This window comes from Podarcis erhardii (genome assembly GCF_964252035.2).
Source record: "Podarcis erhardii genome assembly, chromosome: 13".
Lineage (NCBI taxonomy): Eukaryota > Metazoa > Chordata > Lepidosauria > Squamata > Lacertidae > Podarcis > Podarcis erhardii.
In genome coordinates, this window is record NC_138502.1 from 459,512 (window position 1) to 482,021 (window position 22,510).

Sequence of the window (22,510 nt, forward strand, 5' to 3'; positions counted from 1 at the left end):
TTAGGTTTTGAATAACTGCACTTGTACAGTGAGGGGGCAAGTATTTGATCCCCTGCTAAATTTGCCCATTTGCCCTCTGATGAAGAAATGACCAGCCCATAATTTTAATGGTAGGGTGTTCATCAATCTCTGACTTTTGTCTTCTGGGTTTCCGGAGGTTTTCCTGTTGTTATTCTGTCTCTCACAGCTACAATTAACCTACCATTAAAATTATGGATGTGTCATTTCTTCGTCAGAGGGCAAACGGGCAAATTTAGCAGGGGATCAAATACTTTCCCCCCTCACCGTATCAGGGATACAACATCATTTATTTCAATGTATGGAAATGTACTGATTTTATTTCTGCATCCTCTTTCTCACGTATTTCCTTTTTCTCTTTTCTTTTATAAATAAAATTGCTCTAAAATAATAGTAATAATAACACATTACAGTGGTCCCTCTGGTTACGTACTTAATTCGTTCTGGAGGTCCGTTCTTAACCTGAAACTGTTCTTAACCTGAAGCACCACTTTTAGCTAATGGGGCCTGCTGCTGCCGGAGCACGATTTCTGTTCTCATCCTGAAGCAAAGTTCTTAACCTGAGGTACTATTTATGGGTTAGCGGGGTCTGTAACCTGAAGCGTATGTAACCCGAGGTACCACTGTATTTTTATGCCGCTCTGGGTGGCTTCCAGCAAATTTAAATAATCAAAATTATCAACCATTTTAAAAAGCGTTGATTTGCACAGACCAGCCTGAGGATACTGGTGTGTGTTTTAATCTACTTTAAGGGCCTTTTCCCTCATTGCAGCAATTTGCAGGTGGGGCATTGTGGGGAAGGGGCAGCTACTGCTCGGGGGTGGGGGAGATTGGGACTAGATAGGGTCTTCTTTTAAGAAGGCCGGGCGCCAAGGGATTCTCGAGCTGCGGTTCGCACCTTGCCGGGCGTAGAGCTACGACTCCCAGATTCCTGACCAGTGGTGGGGATCCACAAGGTCTCCATCAGAAGCATGTTTCACCCCCATGTGCATTGCAAAGGGCCCCCCCCGCCCATAATACCTCCTTGTCGAGCGAAGCCTCGAGGTGCAAGGAGCGGTCAGACATTAGGAAGTGGCGGGTGGTCTCGGCCATGGGCTGGGGGCCGGGCTTCTCCGGGGCATATTGCACTTTCCGAATGACCAGGCGGACGGAATTCCTGTGGGTCAGGGAGGGGGGCAAGAAGGGAGAGGGGTTGAAAGAGGAGGGGGCTGCGGCTCGGGATGCCTGGGTTCTCCCCAAGGCAAGTGAGGAGGGGGCAGTTCAAAGCCCAATTAATCCGTTGCATGAACAGAAGCCCCCCTTTAGGAATCTCACGTAGGCTCTCCTCCCCATTGCAACCCCACAACAACCCTGCGAGGTGGGCAAGTCTGGGAGAAGGAGGTCAGGATAATGGGAAGTATATATATATATCGAGCAAAGAAATAAATAGCAAAGAATTAAACATGGAGTCGGGCCGAACGCTTCTCCCTTCTACGACAAAGGTGTTTTCTGGCCTGAACTGGATGTGCTGCCAGGGATCCGAACCCAGAGCCCGCCATGGGCAAAGCAGGCGGAAAAGTGGGCAAGGGGCTTCACAGGAAATGACACAGCCTTGTCCACCTGCCCCACAGCCTTCCCTGATCAACCGCAGTTCCTGCATTGAAGGGGGTTGGGCTGGATGACCCCTGGGGGTCCCCTTGTAACTCTTCCGTTCGAGGAAACTCCCAGAGGTTTGGCAGGGAAGACTGGGCCACGTAACACCCAAAATAACAATAAATCTGTTTTGTTTTTTGCAATTTCTCAGCCAAAGGATTTGTCTGCCTGTGAAGAACAGCCCTGCGAAGCTGGCTCACCTTTTGTGAATCTTCTCATCTTGAATTTTGGCACAAAAAGCCCGGATCTCAAAATCGACGCCGCAAGCCTGGAGGAGAGGGAAAGAGGGGGATCGGGGCCCTTAGTGACACTGGTGGTCCTGTCCCGCCCCCCCCCAAGCTGCCCCATAAGCAGCTCTGCCCCATATGCTGCTTTCAGGGCAGAATCCACACGGTTCCATCCTTCCCCCCCAAACCCCCAAAATCTGCCCCCATCCCTTCAGAAACCCCCCTACCTTTCCTGTGTCCTCTGGACCCGGCTGCAGCGTCACAGAGCAGGGCAGGTTCTGTGGGATCTGTGGGGTGCAGAAAAAAACAGAGCAGTGCAAAGGTTTTCCCCCTCAACTCCAACTTTGGGGTCACCAACATGGCCCCCACCCCAAGGACTTCTCCTCCGAGTCCCTGACCCCCCCCCCCCCCGCTTTCCTCCCTTGCCACTTTTCCACCCCATGGTAACAGCCCTGCGGAACTCCCTGCCACTGGAAATGCAGCAGGCGCCTTCCGCGCCAACTTTCAAAGCTGGGGGTTGGCCTAGATGTCCCTTGGGTTCCCCTCCAACCTGACAGCCCTTTGATTCTGTGACAGGGGATGGAAAGGAAATCACAGAGCCATGGAAGTGCGGAGTTGGAAGGGGGGACCCCCAAAGGGCATCTAGCCCAACCCCCTGCAATGCAGGAGTTTTGGGGGTGCAAAGGCTTGGTCCCTCTCTTACTATGAAGCTGAAGGGGTGGGCGTTGGCCCCCAGTTTCCGCAGCAGCCGCTCCTGCAGGCGGGTGAGGGGCTCGGCGGTCTCCTCGGGGGGCGGGAAGGCCTGCCAGGAGGCCAGGAAGAGGTCCTTGCGGAAGGAGAGCCCCAGCACGTCCAGGTCCTCGCGGCCGTAGCGGAAGGCGCAGGTCAGCGTCACAAAGACTGCGGGGGAAGAAGGGGGACAGGGTCAGGCCCCCCAAGTCCCACAGCGCAGGAGCCAAAGGGGAGGACAAGCACAGAAAAGGGGAACGGGAAACAGGAAACTGCTCTCTCCCCCCCCCCCACAAAGATGCAACCCAGGCATTTAAGATTTTGCGGTTTTGCAGAAAGCAAGGGCTTTGCCACTTCTGCTTGGTGACGGAAATCAGGGGGCGATTCCGCCGTGACCAACGTAACATCTGCAAGCTCCCCGGCACGTAATGTTTTGGTTTCTTCCAAGCTCGTGTTTCTTTGAACTCCAGGGGACCTCTTTGCGGGCAGACGGACCTCTCTGCAAAAATGACTAAAAAGCTGTCGTTTAACTGCTTTTCTTGCAATTAAAAGGTGTGTTTGACAAGATGTGACTGTGACAAAGTTTCTGCAACCTCAAGAATTGACCTGCAACTTGGATAATGGTTTTCTCTAAAAGTTTTATTTTATTTATTATTATTATTATTATTATTATTATTATTATTATTATTATTATTATTATTATTATTAATATTATTACAGTGGTGCCCCGCAAGACGGAAAACCCGCTAGACGAAAGGGTTTTCCGTTTTGGAGGCGCTTCGCTAAACGAATTTCTCTATGGGGTTGCTTCACAAGACGAAAAAATCTTGCGAGTTCCCGCAGTTTTTTTCCGCTTTTTTCGCCCTTTTCCTAAGCAGCTTATCAGCTGATCCGCTGATAAGCCGCTTCTCAGCTGATAGCTAAAAGCCGCTAGACCGCTAATAGCGCTAATCTGCTAAGCTGTCGATGGGCTTGCTGCGCAAGACAAAAAAACCGCTAGACGAAGAGCCTCACGGAACGGATTCTTTTCGTCTTGCGAGGCACCACTGTATTATTTCAAACTTCCTAAGAGCTATCAGATGCCCGACCACAGGCCTAATGCTTATTAAATTCTCAGGGAAGGAATTATGACAGTCCTAAAAGGAGGTTTCAAAGGACACACCCTCTTCTAAGTTCTCTGCTGTGATGTTACGTTGGTCACAAGAACTCACCCCGTTACCTTAATGCTAAGAACCTCAAAGAGGAGGGGAAAACCATACCTTTTCCTTTTCCTTTGCTATGGGGAGGGGGAGGTGTGTGTGACCAACGCAACATGCTCAAGCAACGCAATTTTCCTTGCCCTCCAGGCATCTGATTTCCGCCCCTAGCATGGCACTTCTTATCAGTTCCCCAGAGGAGGAAGCAAAACTATCAGTACAATCCAGGGTCGTTAACCTACTGTCTGTTTTCTCTGGCGAGGTCTTGGGCGGAAATTAGAGAATTAGAGAAATTCTGAGTCATCTTCCTTTCACACTCCCAGCTGCTCTAATCTTGCGCAGAATGACGGATAATCAAACTGTGAACTGAATTATCTTCAGGATAGTATAGAGACCACTTGTGAACAGGAAAAATGGGTTTGTAGGTTGGCCGTTTTTTCCACAGAATTACCCAGATAAGTTTCCTCTGCTGCCCCCGCCCTCCTCAAATGATCAGACACTGAGCAATTTGGAGCATCTTAAGGACTGGAGACAGAAAAACCAGGCACAGGGCCTTCTCGGTAGTGGCACCCTTCAAATGTCAAGGAAATAAACAACTATCTGACTTTTAGAAGACATCTGAAGGCAGCCCTCTTTAGGGAAGTTTTTAATGTCTGATGTTTTATCGCATTATTATTGTTGGGAGCCACCCAGAGTGGCTGGGGAAACCCAGCCAGATGGGCGGGTATAAATAATAAATTATTATTATATATTATTATTATAAAAACAGAGAGAGACTCATTTCCAGGCATAAATGTAAAGTTTACACCTGCTTTTACTTCCTGGATTAGCCCTACTGGGCTCCCATCAAGCCCCAAACAGCTGCCAACTTCACTGGCGCCAGGAGCAGGGAAAATCTCTTCTCTCAGAGCAGGAGAACAATACTTCTGTTCTCTAGGCTGCCGGTTTTAACTTTTTCTCTCTGAAAAGGCTTCCCTGAGCTTGGCGGGGAGCGCGGAAATTAGACAAATCTTCACCCACTTGAATACCATCTTCAGACTGCACAATTGGGATTTTGGGAATTCAAAGGGCCTTGCTTGCAAAAACGACTTAAAATGGCACAGACGGGTCTCCTGCAACTATCTCTCTGTAGAAATTAATGTGGCAGAACTCTGGAACTGCCTGCCTATTGAGATTGGCCTTCAGCTGAACTCTTTCTGGCGCCCAATAAAAGCAGTTTCATTTAGAAAGTCGATGCAAGTTTTAACCTGCATCCAGACTTTTGCCATTTCGACATTTCAAATGTTTTAAATTATTGCTGTAAATTTTTCCCATCGTTAATTTATTTTCAGAGGATAATATTCTCTAGAACGACATACCTACTATATGAGATTTGGCAACGTGATTAGATTTTCTGTGCTCTTACTAGGGCCGAAAGACAGATCTTGATGCACTGCGAAGATGTAAGCCGGCCAGACTGGCAAGGTATGAATAATAAAATTATTATCATTATCATTAATGTATGGCTCCAATTAATCAATAGATTGAAGATCTGACCATTCCTGCCGTCAATGAGCAGATTGCTTAGAGATGAGATTTGGTACTCTTTTGTAAAAATACAGTAGGTTAAAAAGTGTATTAGAAATAACTATTTGGGTAACATCTCTATTAGGTAAGTATATATGTAATTGTTAACTGATATAGTGATATACCGCACCCTGAAATAAATAATAACATGTTATTTTCCATTTTTATTTTTGTAAACCGCTTTGAGTTTCTTTTTCTACACACAAGCAGGTCCCAGAGTACAGTGGTGCCCCACAAGACGAATGCCTCGCAAGACGGAAAACCCGCTAGACGAAAGGGTTTTCCGTTTTGGAGGCGCTTCGCAAAACGAATTTCCCTATGGGCTTGCTTCGCAAGAAGAAAGCCCATAGGGAAATCTCCGGGGACCTCTTTTAAATGCTAGCGGTGGGGAGCAAAGCCTTTTCCCCCCCTCCGGCCTTCAAAAGAGGTCCAGGAAGGCCGGCGGGGGCCGAAAGGCTTTGCTCCCCACCGCCAGCATTTTAAAAGCAGTCCGGGATAGCAGGGAAGCGCTTCCCGCTATCCCGGATGGCTTTTGAAGGCAGGCAGGGGGGAGCAAAGACTTTTGCCCCCCGCCCGCCTTCAGAAGAGGTCCTGGACCTCTTCTGAAGGCGGGCGGGGGGCAAAAGTCTTTGCTCCCCCCTGCCTGCTTTCCGGGAGAGCGGAGAAACGCTTTCTCCGCTTTCCCGGACGGCTTTTGAAGGCAGGCAGCGGGGGGGGGGGAAGCAAAGACTTTCGCCCCCCACCGGCCTTCAGAAGAGGTCCTGGACCTCTTCTGAAGGCGGGCGGGGGGCAAAAGTCTTTGCTCCCCCCCCCCCGCCGCCTGCCTTCCCGGGAGAGCGGAGAAACGCAGCGCTGCGTTTCTCCGCTCTCCCGGGAAGGCAGGCAGGGGGGACAAAGACTTTCGCCCCCCACCGGCCTTCAGAAGAGGTCCAGGACCTCTTCTGAAGGCCGGTGGGGGGCGAAAGTCTTTGTCCCCCCTGCCTGCCTTCCGGGGGCTTTTAAATCGCCCCGGGACAGCGGAAAATTCCTCCGCTGCCCCGGGGCGATTTTAAAATGCTGGCGGGCAGCAGCGCTGCCGCCCGCCAGCATTTTAAGATCACCCCAGACAGCGGAGGAATTTTCCGCTGTCCCGGGGTTTTTAAAATGCTGGTGGGCGGCAGCGAAGGCTTCGCTGCCGCCGGACAGCATTTTAAAATCGCCCCGGGAGCGGAAAAGTCTCCGCTGTCTGGGGTGATCTTAAAATGCTGGCGGGCGGCAGCGCTGCTGCCCGCGAAGCCTTCGCTGCCGCCCACCAGCATTTTAAAAACCCCGGGACAGCGGAAAATTCCTCCGCTGTCTGGGGTGATCTTAAAATGCTGGCGGGCGGCAGCGCTGCTGCCCGCGAAGCCTTCGCTGCCGCCCACCAGCATTTTAAAAACCCCGGGACAGCGGAAAATTCCTCCGCTGTCTGGGGTGATCTTAAAATGCTGGCGGGCGGCAGCGCTGCTGCCCGCCAGCATTTTAAAATCGCCCCGGGGCAGCGGAGGAATTTTCCGCTGTCCCGGGGCGATTTAAAAGCCCCCGGGAAGGCAGGCAGGGGGGGACAAAGACTTTCGCCCCCCACCGGCCTTCAGAAGAGGTCGGGGGACAGACTGTCCCCGGACCTGGTCTGAAGGCGGTTTCCATAGGAACGCATTAATTGATTTTTAATGCATTCCTATGGGAAACCGTGCTTCGCAAGACGAAAAACTCGCAAGACGAAAAGACTTGCGGAACGAATTAATTTCGTCTTGCGAGGCACCACTGTACTGTTGTGGTGTAGCAGTTGGGGTGTTGGGACTGGGACCTGGGAGAGGCGGCAGGGGCTGCCTCTGAGCCTGGCCTCCCTCACAAAGCTGGCGTGGGGATTCCCTCAGGACTAGGACCTGGGAGGAACCAGGGTTCAAATCCCCACTCGGCTTGCTGGCTGTGACTTCAATAAGTAATAATAATAAATTTTTATTTGTATCCCACCCTCCCCAGCCAAAGCTGGGCTCAAAGCGGCGAACAACAAGTAAAAATGAGGATTGGTTTGAGAAGATACTGAATTATTTGGGTAGGTCTGAACAATCTGGGGCAATTAAAATGTTAAACGTTCAATAAACCTTGTGAAGGGAGGAGTGTTAAGGTATATAGAAGTGTACATATGGCTGATCTGAATATGTTATTGAATATTATTGAATATGTATATTATTGAATATGTATATTATTGAATATTGTATATTGTATCAGCTGCCTGGGGGGTTTCACTGTTTGTGTTTTCGTGGTTGGTAAAAAATAAAATATTTAAATAAATATTATTATTTTTTAAAGAAACAAGTAAAAATAGCACAGTGTACATAAAATCACACAGTAAATTAATTAAAATACATTCTAAAATCAGTTCAGAATCAAATTACAGTGGTGCCTCGCAAGACGAAATTAATCCGTTCCGGGATTCTCTTCGTATAGCAGTTTTTTCGTCTTGCGAAGCAAGCCCATTGACATCTTAGCGGATTAGCGCTATTAGAGGTTTAGCGGCTTTTAGCGGATCAGCTGTTAAGCGGCTTATCAGCAGATCAGCTGATAAGCGGCTTAGCGCCTTAGGAAAAGGGGGGGGAAAGGGGGAAAAACCCGCAGGAACTCGCAAGACATTTCGTCTTGCAAAGCAAGCCCATAGGGAAATTCGTTTTGCGAAGCGCCTCCAAAACGGAAAACCCTTTCGTCTAGCGGGTTTTCCGTCTTGCGAGGCGTTCGTCTTGCAGGGCACCACTGTAATGGCAACCATTGGGCTAGAGTTCTGTGAGGATTACCAAAGGCTGTGCCTTGGCCAAAGGCCTGGTGGAACAGCTCTGTCTTGCAGGCCCTGCAGAAAGATGTCAGGTCCCGCAGGGCCCTAGTCTCTTGGGACAGAGCGTTCCACCAGATCGGGGCCACAGCCGAAAAAGCCTTAGCTCTAGTTGAGGCCAGCCTGACCTCTCTGTGGCCCGGGACCTCCAAGATGTTTTTGTTTGAGGACGGTAAGTTCCTCTGTGGGGCATACCGGGAGAGGCGGTCCCGTAGGTACGAGGGCCCTAGGCCATATAGGGCTTTAAAGGTTAAAACCAGCACCTTAAACCTGATCCTGTACTCCACCGGGAGCCAGTGGAGACCTAGCCTACCTTTCAAGATTGTTGTGAGGACTGAATGGTGGGGGGAGAGACAGAACTACGCAAGTCACCTTCAGCTCCTTGGAGGAAAAGGTGAGATTCCTGCCTTGAAGGGGCTGGAGTAGATGACCCCTGGGGGGCCCTTCCAATTCTATGATTCTACAAAATGCACAATAAATAAATAAAGGCAAACAAGCAGAAATCAGTGTCCCCGAAATTCAAGCACCTGCCCCTCTCCTTGCACCCCGACTTACCCTTCCGGTCCTTGAGGTATTCGGGGTCCACCAGAACGACACCATCTAAGGGGGCAGAAAAGAAACAGGGGAAGGGTGAGGGGGGAATGCAAACCTCCATGCGCAGAGTATTAAGTCGTTCCTGTTATTCTTCTTCCTTATTGATAAGTTTATTTTTTATATTGGGGGTGTTTTAAAAATAAAGCAGTGTAAGATGGAAAGGAGTTGCTGAAACAGTTAATTGAAGTGGAATACAAAAAGGGAGGCGTGAGGAAGTCAATGAAACAAGTGAATGAAAGATAAGCTTGAAAATATTGGAAGTGTTTTTAATTGTTCTTGTTTTGTTTTGTTAATTCAATGTTATATGTAGTGCTTTTGTTTCTGTTTTTGTATTGTATTATATTGATTTGTTTAATACTTTTTCTTTCTTTTTGTAATCTTCAAACTCTTAATAAATATTATTTTTAAAAAAATAAAAATAAAGCAGTGTATAAATTTCATGGAATAAACAAAAGGAAACCAATAAAGTTAAGATACAGAAAGCTAAAAGCTGATTAATACCCTATGCAATTTTCAATGTGTTTGTGGGGCAGGTATTGTTTCATTTCTGTATTCGTTTCAAAGCATTTTTGGGGTTTTCGTCTTGTGATTTTGTGCTGTTCCAACCCCGTGCTGCTGGGGGAGCGAAGCTCTGGAGCCCCCCGCCTCTCAGAGGCAGTGAAGCTCAGGGGTTGGAGCAACCAAGCAGCCTCCAGATTCATAGACTTGGAAGGGACCCTGGCGGCCATCTAGTCTAACCCCCTGCAATGCAGGAATCTCAACCGCCCATCCATGTTGAAACCAGACTGGGTCCTACTGGGCTTTGCATATTGTCGACTACAAGTCCTATCTCTGGAGGGCACGAGATTGGCGAAGGCTGGGCTTTGGCAGCAATCAGGGAAACGCCATTCTTTCCCTGCCTCAGTTCCCCCTCCGTTGAAACGGAAAGGGGTGCAAATGATTTATTCTTCGGTTTAGGCCGTAAGGTTGACCGACCGTAGGAAGAAAGGCCTCAGAGCGGTTGGCAGAAAAGAGGGAGCAGCCAGGTCAAAACCAGAATAGAGTAAAACAAAACAAAGTGCCCTGCAAATTAATCAAACTGGCTTTTTTGGGGCTGAACAGGAGGGCGGAGGAACTGCGAGCCACTGCGATCCTGTTGCTGCTCAGAGATCCGGCGAAAAGCGAGGGGCAGCTGATTCAGGATGGAGGACAGTGACGTGAACAGCGATTCGGAGGAGTGCACCATCAACACTGTGCAGTTCTCCTCCAGGACGAGCGAGGGAGGCCGCCGCCAGGTCTTCAGCAGGGTGTTCCACCAGTGCAACCAGTGCGACCAGTGCTCGGGAAAGGCGGAAAGGGCGATCATGGGCGGAGAAGGAGCAGGAGGAAGAGGAGGAGGAAGAGAAGGAGGAGGAGGAGGAGGTGAGCTGGAGAGGTGGAAGGAAGCCCCAGGTCATTTGGTCCAACCCCCTGAATGGCAGGATTGAAACAAGGGGTGCATTGAGTCCAGCCTTCCAGATAAGCCCCAAAGTGTGTGTGTGCGGAGGGGAGGGTGTTAATATTGTTTGTTGTTAAATTTCCTGTTCAGATCTCTTCTCCCTTATCAAATTCATATGCTGCTTCCTCCAAGGATCACAGGGTGGTCTGTAGTATGAAAGCACAAAATATACATCCCATAATAAGGAACGAAGCAGTAGCACCCTTCTCGTGTAAAAGGCCACAGATGGGAGAAGAGGAACGTGTTTGCCTGGCGCCTCAAGTATGTATATTGAAGGTGCCAGGCTGACCTCCCCGGGGAGAGCATCCCACAAATGGGGAGCCACTGCAGAGAAGGCCCTGTTCTCGTGAGAAGGGCCTCGGCGGATGATCTCAGTGGGTTCGTATAGGGAGAGGCAGTCCTTGAGGTACTGCAGTCCTGAGCAGGCATGGCCAAACCTGGCCCTCCAGCTGTTTTGGGACTACAACTCCCATCATCCCTAGCTAACAGGACCAGTGGTCAGGGATGATGGGAACTGTAGTCCCAAAACTGATGGAGGGCCAAGTTTGGCCATGGCTGATTTAAGGCTTTAAAGGTCGAAACCAGCACTTTGAATGGGGAGCCAGTGCAGTCGGGCCACTAATCTAACCTGGACATTACAAGAGCTGCCCCTGTCCAGTTAGGGGCACAGCTGGGCCACCAGACGAAGCTGAGGGGAGGCCCGCCAGGCCCCAGCGCCATTCCACCCTCCTGCTTAGAGAAAGCAGTGTCCCGGGAGTCTCTCTGGGGACACCTGGCCCCGTCCTTGCTGCCCAGTCTAGACCTGTGGGATTGTTCCCAGCCCCACAGCGCCTGGATGCACAAAGGGGCCAGGATGAGTCTGGGGATGCCAGGTGACGGCCAGGACAGGAGAATCCTTCCCTCTGGCTGTGTATCGCTTGCCAGGCTCACAGCATCACAGAGTTGGAAGGGACCCTGGGGGTCATCCAGTCCAACCCCCTGCACTACAGGAACCTGGCCCCCCAACGTGGGGCTCACACCTGACCCTGAGATTGAGAGATTTCATTCTCTACCGACTGAGCCGCAGACATTCGCTCTGTCCAGCCTGCTTTTGCCGACAGTCCCTTACTGGGCCCTGGGGGGCGGAGCTGCACAACCTCCGGGTATAAAGGCAGGGGGTCAGCCCCCAGCCTGGGCACTGTCAGCAGCTCCCAGCGACAGCCAAGGACCCCCAGGCCAGCCCTACGCAAGTGAGCGAGTGGGGGCCCCTTCTGGAGCAGGGTGGGGGGAAGGAGCCACGGGTGGGGGGACCCCCAGGCCAGCAAGCGGGTGTCCTGGTCAACTTGGGTGTCCCACTAGGGGAGGGGGCGTTGCCTCTCACGGTCTCTCTGCAAAGGAATGGGGCCAGCCCTCCTTTGCGCAGAATTTCTGAGCCCACCCGCCCGAAAAAAAAACCTCTTTCCACGTTTGGGGTTATTAGCAGTGTGGATCAAGGAAATGCTGCCTTCCTGGGGAGGGTGGGTGGGGGGCGCCACTTTGGAGGCCCCTGGAGGAGGCCTGGAAGGCGAGTGTGTCTCGGGGGGCGCAGAAAGGGTCCCCCATCTCCCCAGGCCTCTAGCCCTAAGGCGCCAGCTGCCCTCCTTTTCTGCCTTGAGCCAGAGGCCCCGGTGACATTTCCCTGCGACCAGAAGAGATGGGGGGGCACTTCTATTTTTAATCCTGGCAGCTGCTCCGTCCTTCCCTTCCCCCTCTCTGCCAGCGCTGGGTCCCTGAGTGGCAGAAGAGGGTCCCGGGCTGGTGGGCTTGGCGCTCTCAGCTGAAGCATTGCTGGTTTTGCAATTAATGCATTTATGGCACTGATACGCCCTCCTGGTCCTGCAAGGAGCTCATTTAATCCCAACACCCCTGCGAGGTGGAGCGACTTGCCCCCAGACACCCACGGATGAGAATCGGACTTGGTCTCTCCCCGGTCCCAGTCTGGCCCTCTAACCACTGCCCCACGCTGCTTGGGAGAGGCCTCCCTGCACATTTCTCCACCGTCAGAGGCAGATATGCCTCTGGAAACCCCAGGAGGGGAGAATGTTCCTCTTGCACCCGGATCCTGGTTTTGGGTATCCCATAATGTGCATCTGGTTGGCCCCTGTGATGCTGGACCGAATTGGGTCCCTTTTGACGCAGGACTGTCTGATGTTCTTGTGGAACCTCCAGCTCCAGAGCCAGTCTATCTCGATTCCTAGCTTCTATGGGGGATTTGGACCCTTTGCAAACAGGGTGCTGGTCCAGATCCTTTGGGCCTGATCCAGCAGGCCCTCCTTCCCTTCTTAGCATGAGACCAGCCTCCTGGTTCATAGACTTGTGGCATCGTAGAATTGAAAGGGACCCTGAAGGACATCTAAAGCATCCCTGTGGCAGTTGAGCCCCCCAAACTTTGCCAGGGCAAAGCGGGCGCTGGGAGGCAGGAGGCCTGGCTGACCCCCACTGACCCCCTCCCTCTCACCCCCCCCCCTCCCAGGCATGTCTATCCAGAAGATCCACGCTCGCGAGATCCTCGACTCCCGGGGGAACCCCACGGTAGAAGTCGACTTGGAGACAGCCAAGGGTGAGTCGTGTAGGCAGGGAACCCCCTGCGGGCAAGGGCAAGGCATGTTCTCTTGTGGGGAGGGAGCCAAGGGGGGCAGGGAGGGTGCTGGGCGTCTGGCGCCCGACTGACCCTCCTCTCTCCCCTCCTCTCCAGGCCACTTCCGGGCTGCCGTGCCCAGCGGTGCCTCCACCGGCATCTACGAGGCCCTGGAACTCCGCGATGGGGACAAGAGCAGGTACCTGGGCAAAGGTGAGGGGTCACCCGGACGTGGCGGCTCACGGAGTGGGGTGGGGGTGGGGGTGCAAGTCGGTGCCCCAGGGAACATCAAGGTTAGGAGGAAGGGAAGCGGGGCCAAGTGGCAATGACACTTTTAAGTTCGCTGCATGTGGAACTCCCTGCCACTGGACAGTTACGAACAGCTTGATGTCCATGAGGGGCTTTGGACGGCTGCTGCCTGCAAGGGCTGGGAGGACCAGGCTTCAGGGAATGGGTAGGGGCTTCCTGCCTCCAGATAGGGGCAGGCCACCTCTCTGTGCCCCCTTGCTTGGGGCAACTGGCCAGATGTGGAGTTGGAGGGAATGCTGGCCAGACCCAAGAGCCCAGTTCCCGGCTCCTCTCTTCCATTGCACCCTCTCCAGACACACCACCGTAGAACTACCCGCCTGCTCCAAGCCCCAGAAGCCTCTTCTCTTCGTATTTCCTTTCCTCCTCTGCCCCATTGGCCCTGATTCTGCCCCATGTTTAGGGTAGTGTGGGTGGGAGTGTGCTTGTTCCCCTGCGGGGTCTCCCCTCCATCCCCTCACCCGTCCGTTCTGCCCGCAGGGGTGTTGAAAGCCGTGGATCACATCAACAAGACCATCGCCCCCGCCCTGATCGAGAAGGTGAGAGGGAGAGGGTGGGACCCGGGCAGAGCTTTGTGGGGGGACGGTCACCCTGAGCAGCGCTGGGCTCTGGGGTCACCAAACTGTGCCGTAGGAAGGGACCCCTAAGGGCCATCTAGCCCACCCCTCACAAGGCAGGTATCACAGCAGGAATCAGAGAGACATAAAGAGAAAGAGAGAGAGGACCCAGGGTTCTGGGGTGGGAGGCAGAAGCCCTTTCCTACAGCCCCACAGAAAACCCTCAAAGCCCCTGCCCCCAGGACCAGGACCTTGCAGGGTCAAAGAGCCCCCAGGGAGTCCCCAGGCAGCCAGGATACCCCCCCTTAACTGAGCAAGGAATCCTTTTAAAATTATTTTTATTATTTTATTTTTAACCTTTTTTCTTAGCATCTTTATTGAAAGTTCAAAAAGCACATAACTATACGTGCACCAAACGTGGTGAGACACAAACGAAAAGGAGAAACAGAACCCGAACATTTGTCCCAAAGGCCTTTTATCGGGCGCAACTCCCCCCCCCCGCCACCCCCATTTATTCCCAGTTTCATGGGGTTCTTACTGGTTGGTGGGTGGGAAGGAGAGGCCAGCTGGGCAGAAAGGAACTGGGGAAGGAAAACCCAAGGAAAGGGAGGGGGGGTCTCTCAGGGTTGGGCTAGATGGCTGGGGGGGGTGTCACTCCCAACTCTATTATTCTATATGCTCTGAGTTTAAAATTTTGTGCTACAGCCTCCCCTTTGCAGCCTTGCTTTTTGTTTCTCAGGTGAGGGGAGTGGAGAGTGGAGAGTCTCCGTAGGGTGTGAGAATTTTCATCTCAGGGTTGCAGGTTTGAGTTATGCATCAGGCAAAAGACAGACAGACAGACAGACAGACAGAAAGACAGACAGACAGACAGATAGATGGCCCTGGGGTGGGGGTCCCCCTTCTTCCAACCATACGATTCTATCTGGTCTGCCAACCTTTGGCTCCTTTTAACTTTTGGCCCACACGCCTTAAGACTCTCTGAGTTTCCCAATCAGACTTCCAACCTCCGTGCAGGGAAGGTGCCAGGCCGGGATTCGAACCCGGATTCCCAGGAAACAAACAGATTCCCTTTTCTCTCTCCTCTCTTAGAAGCTGAGCGTCGTGGAGCAGGAGAAAATCGACAAGCTGATGCTGGAGATGGACGGGACAGAGAACAAATGTAAGTGGGGGCCTCTTCTACCTCGCCCCCGCCTGCCCCACTGACTTCTCCCGCAGCCCCTCACCCATAACCCCGTCTTTTCCTCCCCACAGCCAAGTTTGGGGCCAACGCCATCCTGGGCGTCTCCCTCGCCGTCTGCAAGGCGGGCGCCGCTGAGAAGGGCATCCCCCTCTACCGGCACATCGCAGACCTGGCTGGCAACAAGGACCTCATCCTGCCCGTGCCAGTGAGTGTCCGGGGGGGGGGCTGGGCAGGAGGGTTCTGGAGCCAAGGCCCCTCTCTTTTGGGGGTGCAGTGCAGGCTCCCCAGAGGACTGGATCAGATTAATATATCAGCAACTCCAAAGGGGAAACGTAGCAAAAAGGACCAGAAATATCAACCGTAAAGCTGTAGATTGCCCTGTGATGCTTGGATGAAGTGTGCCATATAATAATAATTATTATTATTATTATTGAAGTGCAAAGATGCATTGCGGCTCCAAATGGATTATCGGCTTTCAGCTGATACAAAGGTTCCCTTTGCAAATAATAAGATATTTATTTATTTTTTAACGAGTCCCCACACACCCTGTTTTTGAGAAGGAAGGGTCTCTCTCAGGGTGGCCCAACTTCTCATACCAAGGGGGCTGCAAAAGATCTTCGACCAGCCAGGAACCTGCCCCCCCCGCCTTCTTGTGCGGAGTGGGGGGGGGAGCGAGGCCCAAATTTGACACCCGCAGCACCTGTGCTTTCTCCCCAAAGATGGAGAAGGGAGGTTCTGGGCTTTGGCAAGGAGGCATAAGGCTCTGCCAGGCGGGGGGTGGTTCTACAGCCCCCCACCTCCACCCCCAAAGCCCAGCGCCTCCCTTCTCTGTCTTTGGGGAGGGGGCTGGCAGGGTGGGGGGTGTCAAAGATGGCTGAGGGCCCTGATCTCAAGCGTCTCTCTGGGGTCAGGGTTTGAGATGAGACAGTTGTGACCCATTGCTGGAAACAGGAAGGGAGAGTTGCTCTCGCCTTTGAATCTTGCTTGGGGGACTTCCCAGTGAGAAGAGGGGGCTGGACTAGGGGGCCCCCCTCTGGCCTGATCCCGCAGGCTCTTCTGATGTTCTTAAAGGAGCTGGACATTTGCAGACATGCTAATGGCACTACGATTTGCAGGAGGACAGAATAATTGCCACACACAAGGAGAGAATTTGAACGCTTCACCTGTAGGTGTATAAATCATTTAATGTGTCAATACGAATGGAATTCGTCAAAACTGCAGTTGCGATATAAGGGATCGTTATTTTGACTGGAGCGCAATTGGAATTTATAAGATTTTGGAGCGCAGGAATAAAGTAAATCATAAAACCATCAATTATTGCATTGGGGCAGGGACCGAAACTGTATACCATATTGGCCTGAATATAAGCCACACCTGCAAATTAAAATTCGGGGGGGGGGAGGGGGAAAAAGACAATACCCGAATATAAGCCGTTCCCCTAAAATTCCACAGGCACTCAGACCCGTTCCATTTTACCGTCTGTCTGTTTCAGCAGCGATATCGTAAGGTCGCGAATTTTTGTAAGTTTGCAAATTAAAGCCACACTTTAAATTTCCACGGTTGGAATTTGGGGGGAAAAGTGTGGCTTATATTCAGGCCAATACAATAATTTGTCATCTGAATTATTGGTATTGCTAATTGCATTATAATTTGGCATTGTTATAAAGAGGCTATTATTGGCTTGTTGTAACTGAAAACTAATAAAAATGATTGCATAAAACAATAAGATTTGCAGGAGAAATGAAATTATGCCATATCTATCTTATCTAGATAGATAGATAGATAGATAGATAGATAGATAGATAGATAGATAGATATTGATAGATATTCAGGCTCTGCCCTTTAGCTTGTGAGATGTCTCTGGGAGGCCGCCCGTCCTGATCCTGAAGACTGGCAGTCTTTGGGACGGATCCTGACCCCTTCCTCCTGCCCCCCTGCCCCCGCCAGGCCTTCAACGTGATCAACGGAGGCTCCCACGCCGGGAACAAGCTGGCCATGCAGGAGTTCATGATCCTGCCCGTGGGCGCCAGCAACTTCAAGGAGGCCATGCGGATCGGGGCCGAGGTCTACCACAACCTGAAGGCCGTCATCAAGAGCAAGTACGGGAAGGACGCCACCAACGTGGGCGACGAGGGCGGCTTCGCCCCCAACATCCTGGAGAACAACGAAGGTAGCTCCTTGGGCGAGGAGGCAGGCTACTTTTAGCGGGTGGCAGGCAGTGGGGTTAGGGTTTCACGCCACCCTCGCCCTTTAAACGCCGCTGCCACGGCCGGAATTAGCTCGGCGGCTGTAACCGGAGCTTTGGGGAAAGGGCAGCGGGGAGATACCGCTGGGCTCACCCTCAAGGGTCAGCATTCTGCGGGAAGGAGCCTGCGGCTGAAGGCCCAGGCAGACGAATTCAGAATACTGCGGGCGGTTCTGGTTGCCTCGCCTCAAAAAGGACATGGGAAAAAAGGCAGCCCAAAAGGTCAGGGGAGGGGGGCAGAGACTCCCCTGTGAAGGAAGGGGGCTTTTCAGTTTAGAGGGAGGGCGAGGAAGAGGCAACAAGATGATATGATTTATTGTGTTTCTTTATGCTGCTTTTCATTCAAATGAATCCCATTTCCAACAAGAAATAACCATAACGTAATAGCGCATCACGAATGCATCGCATAAAACCATTAACAAATTATTGATAAAACAGTTGCAATCTATAAAAAAATTAACGAAACAGCAACTAGAAATGAGTCAAATCTCACAATTGCAGCAAGTTGTGTGGTTGACAAATCAACGCGGCATTTAGAATCTATAAAACAATATTTTAAAAAGATGAACAAAATTGCAACTAAAAATATAAGCTAAGCACTAAGATGGAATTACACAGAATCGTTTTCCTCCTCCTCTTGTGGGCATCCGAGGAAGGTGAATGTGGGGAGAAAAGAAAGCTCTCCTGTTGCGGAGTTAAACTGCCAGAGGTAGGGATGGATTTCCAAGAGGAAGAGACCAATTCCTTGAGAAGAGGGCGACAGGGCTTCCCAGCCACCATGGCTCTGTCTAAAAAGCCAGGGGAAGCCCTGCTTTCGAATCCCAGTTTCTGGAAACCGCAGGAGCGGAGAATTATGGTCTTGTGTTCAAATCCTGATTGTGGGTTTCCCGTAACGGGCGCCTGTTTGGCCCCTGTGAGAACAGGAGGCTGGACCAGATGGGCCCCCTTTGGCCTGATCCTGCAGGCTCTCCTTATGTTCTCAAGGCTTGTGGATCTCAGTAGCTGGAAGCCCCTCCCGAAGCGAAGGACTCTTGTTCTTGGCTTCTGCTCTTGGGCTTTCTCCCCTGGGCAGAGATGCTCTTTGTACTGGGGCTCCCCCAATTTCTCACTCTTTCCTCCCATCCCCCCGCCAGCCCTGGAGCTCCTCAAGAGCGCCATCGAGAAGGCCGGCTACACGGACAAAGTGGTCATCGGCATGGACGTGGCGGCCTCCGAGTTCTTCCGCAAGGGCAAATACGACCTGGATTTCAAGTCCCCCGACGACCCCAACCGCTACATCTCCGGCGACAAGCTAGGGGAGCTTTACCAGAGTTTCATCAAGAATTACCCTGGTGAGAGAGACGGCCAAGTTGCTTCCGGGTGACACAAAAACCAGGGGGGCCGATCCCACTGAAATATCTCTTTTTTAAAATTTTTAAATAATTTTTATTATTAAAATAATTCAACATTAATACATACATGTTACGAATATACAAACATACATTTCATACAATCCTTAAGAATATTCAGACATACCCCCACTCAATCCCACAGATACTTCCTTTTCCCATCCCTCACCCCTCACCCCACCCTTGGGGTAAACTTCCAATCTACTGAATTGCAATTTCTTTCCACTTCTATTACTTTCTTTCACATACTTTAAAACCAATTTTCTGCTTCTTTTCCTGTTTCACATTGTTATCCATCTTATTTAGTATTTCAGTATTTATAACGGAACTTGTTTATTCTAATAGGAGTTCTGATTTTTCAATACAATTTTGCAAGTATCCTTTAAACACCTTCCAGTCCTTGTCTATTTTCTCTTTTGAAATACCCCATTTTGTAACTCTGCGGAACTCCCCGCTTAGGAATGCACTCCTAGAGGCCGTCCTAGCTCCTTTCCTGGACCGCTTCTCACATCCGTGGCGAGGGACAGGCTCTCTTTGCATGCCCAGGGGCGCTCTCTTCACTCCTCCAGCCCCATTGGGTTGACTGGGAGCAGCTGCCAAGACTATATAACACCGGGAAAGACCTACACTGGCTCCCAGGACGTTTCTGAGCACAATTCAAAGTGTTGGTGCTGACCTTTAAAGCCCTAAACTGCCTCGGCTCAGTATACCTGAAGGAGCATCTCCACCCCCAACGTTCTGCTCGGACACTGAGGTCCAGCTCCGAGGGCCTTCTGGTGATTCCCTCCATGTGTGAAGTTACAGGGAACCAGGCAGAGGGCCTTCTCGGTGGTGGCGCCCGCCCTGTGGAACGCCCTCCCACCAGATGTCAAAGAGAAAAATAACTTACCAAACTTTTAGAAGACAGCTGAAGGCAGCCCTGTTTAGGGAAGCTTTTAATGTTTAATAGGTTATTGTATTTTAGTGTTTTGTTGGAAGCTGCCCAGAGTGGCTGGGGGGACCCAGCCAGTTGGGCAGGGTATAAATAATAAATTATTATTATTATTATAATTATTATTGTCCATCCGGGAGGTGAGCCCGAGGGCTCTGGGCAGGAGGCGTGGGGCAGAGCGGGGAGAGAGATGTCAGGGGCGTGCCGGCCTGTAACGCCCTCCCTTTCCTCCCCACCTGGCTGCCCCAGTCGTCTCCATCGAGGACCCCTTTGACCAGGACGACTGGGAGACGTGGTCCAAGTTCCTGACGCAGGTGCAAATCCAGATTGTGGGCGACGACTTGACCGTCACCAACCCCAAGCGCATCCAGCAGGCGGTGGAGAAGAAGGCCTGCAACTGTCTCCTGCTCAAGGTCAACCAAATCGGCTCCGTCACCGAGTCCATCCAGGCGTGAGTGTCCAGGGAGGCAGGGCGTCCTCTGGGGAGGGGCGATTGCGGCAGGGGCAGGATCTTCCAGGGCACCCCCAAACCCTCTCCTCCTTCCTTCCCAGCTGCAAGCTGGCCCAGAGCAACGGTTGGGGCGTCATGGTGAGCCACCGCTCCGGGGAAACTGAGGACACCTTCATTGCCGACTTGGTCGTGGGTCTCTGCACAGGGCAGGTGAGAGGACCAGGGTGGGGATCAGCCAATGCAGAGGGGGCGCCAGTATTCCCCCCCCCAACTTCCCATTTTAGGACGCTTTCCCCTGCTCGGCCTGTTTCCCATTCAGGGCTCCTTCATGTATTCTGGAGGGTGGGACTGTGCGGGTTTTAAACCTCACAAGGCGTCCCGAGCGATGCACCCACAGGGCCCAGTGCATGTTTTGCCAATCGATACATCAATCTCTTTGGTGCCGTTTTGCAGATCAAGACCGGAGCTCCCTGCCGCTCCGAGCGTCTGGCCAAGTACAACCAGCTGATGAGGTGAGGAATTGGAAAGGGTCCCCCGGGGTCATCCAGCCCAACCCAGAACCACAGCTCCAGAATTCATGGCAAGCTCTCCTTAAACACCTCCAAGGGAGGAGAGCCCATCATCTTCCAAGGGGCTCCATTCAAATAGCTTTTACCGCCAGAAAACTTTTTCTGATGTTGAGTCAGAATCTCCTTTTTGGTAACTTGACGCCATGAGTTCGAGTCCTCCCTTATGGAGCCGCAGAAAACAAGCTCGCTCCATCTCGCAAGCAGCAGCCCTTGAGGTACCTGAGATGGGCCCTGTATCTTCTCCAAGCTAAGCATCCCTGTTCCTCCCAGAGTCTTGCTTTCCAGACCCGGCACTGATCTTGCTCCCTGTCTCCTTTCCTTGCAGGATCGAGGAGCAGCTGGGAGACAAAGCGGTGTTTGCCGGCCGCAAATTCCGCCACCCTCTGGCCAAGTAGAAGCAGCGCCTGGCCTGCAGCCCCACGCCAGGGGGGCAAGGGAACCCCAGGGAGAAAGAGACCCCCCCCACCTGCTCTCCTCTCCACAACACCGCCCCCCACTGGCCAGGGCTGGCTGGATCCCCTCCGCGTTCCCCCCCCCCCCGGTCCTGGGCAAAGGCCCTGGCGGCGCAGCTGAGGAGCCTCTGCCCCGCCATCCCATCTTGGGGCAGCGAATAAACAAGGCCGTTGTGCCAGAGCAAGCGGCGTCAGGGTCCTTCTTTGCGTCTTCTGGGAAACGGGGCAGGGTGCATGTGCGTTAGCCAGGCAGAGGTGGATTTAGGGGTGCACAGCCGGTTCAGCCGCACTGGGTGCCACACTGGGAGGGTGGTGCAACAATAGAACGGAAGGCGGGTGCGCCAGTTTGGTGCCAGTGAATTTGGGAAGCACAAAATCTGCCCCCGAGCCGAGTTCCCCTTTGTGCTTCAGGCAGGCTTCTCTCGCTTCTATCTCTCTGCCAGGGCTGGGCAATGTTGGGATACATCACCTGCTAAACATCATGGTATATCGCGATATCATGATGTCTGAAATAAGCAGAGGCATTGGCCGGCTTCACGGTTTTCCCCGCATCAAGATTCTTGCGTAGCACACAAGCACACGTCATGATTCGCAATATATTCCCAGGTCAAAAACTATGAAACCAGCATACAATATGGGCTTCAAACTGGTTTGGGACCGTATATTATCTCCCTGTCCTACTCTCTGAATGAAGGCTTTGCAGGAAATGGTTGAGGTTGGGGCTCCAAGTTCCTAGGCCTCAGTAACTTTGCACACGCAAATGAAATTACCTGTGCATGTGCAAAAGAGCGTTATGGTAGCCGACTCTTGACACGTATGAACTGGGATTAGCAGAGGCTACGGAGGGTCTTCCTGGGGTCACAACGGGGCCCACATAAGCCAACGAGGCCCACAGAGATGGGGGCGATTTAATGTCAAGCAGAGTCCTGTGGCAGCATCCATTATGGCAAAGAGCTCTTGGGGAAGGGCTGCTAGAACACCTGCCTGGCATGCAGAAGGCTGCCTGAAACCCTGGGGAGTTGCTGCTTCCAGTCACTGTAAGCCGTACTGAGTGAGACGGACCACAGGCAAGATTCCAGTGTTCCTGTTTAAGGAAGCATCAGGACTAGCACCTTGGCTTTGTTTTAAGGAACCAGAGCTTGGTGGGAGAGCTGCTGCCCAGGGCTGTGAGAGACTCCCTGCTTGAACCCCGGGAGAGCCAGAGCTACCGTCAGTGTGGACCATATGGAGCTAGGTAGATTCCTCACCGCTGCCAACTCCCTGTGAAGGCCACCTGAGCCAGGAAAAGGGTAATCTCTGACTCTCCCCACAGGCAGCGAGGTGCAATGGTTGGAGTGCCAGATGGCATTTGGGAGAGACCTGTTTGCGAATCCCCCCTCGGCAATGAAGCTCACAGGGTGTGTGACCTTTGGCGCTCCCTGCCTAAACTACCTCGCAGAGCTGTTGTGGGGATTAAATGAGGGTGGGACAACTGGATATGAATCCCATGCCTTGTGCTCTTTGGGGGAAAGGCGGTCTAGAAAGGGACGAAATGGTGAGGGGCACAGGGCA

General features: G+C 52.1%; 2 protein-coding genes across 2 annotated transcripts in view; one reads left to right on the top strand and one right to left on the bottom strand.

Annotated features, from left to right (window-relative positions):
- LOC309328510 (beta-arrestin-2-like) overlaps nt 1–8,883 on the bottom strand; it is a 10,243-nt gene extending 1,360 nt beyond the window's left edge. Inside the window, exons 1-5 of the mRNA XM_081838510.1 lie at nt 8,769–8,883; nt 2,581–2,777; nt 2,105–2,164; nt 1,851–1,918; nt 1,009–1,174 (exon numbers count right to left, since the gene is read on the bottom strand). Of these exons, the coding sequence (XP_081694636.1) occupies nt 1,009–1,174; nt 1,851–1,918; nt 2,105–2,164; nt 2,581–2,777; nt 8,769–8,868 (591 nt within the window). The 5' untranslated portion in view covers nt 8,869–8,883. The remainder of the gene's footprint in view (nt 1–1,008; nt 1,175–1,850; nt 1,919–2,104; nt 2,165–2,580; nt 2,778–8,768) is intronic.
- A 2,497-nt stretch (nt 8,884–11,380) lies between these two features.
- Nucleotides 11,381–21,144, top strand: ENO3 (enolase 3). The gene is made up of 12 exons (XM_081835737.1): nt 11,381–11,513; nt 12,776–12,862; nt 12,998–13,093; nt 13,667–13,725; nt 14,833–14,902; nt 14,995–15,128; nt 16,871–17,093; nt 18,302–18,499; nt 19,737–19,938; nt 20,040–20,148; nt 20,392–20,450; nt 20,833–21,144. Exons 2-12 carry the CDS (start codon nt 12,778–12,780, stop codon nt 20,900–20,902), a joined length of 1,305 nt encoding a protein of 434 aa, XP_081691863.1. The 5' UTR covers nt 11,381–11,513; nt 12,776–12,777; the 3' UTR covers nt 20,903–21,144.
- The last annotated feature ends 1,366 nt before the right edge of the window (nt 21,145–22,510 follow it).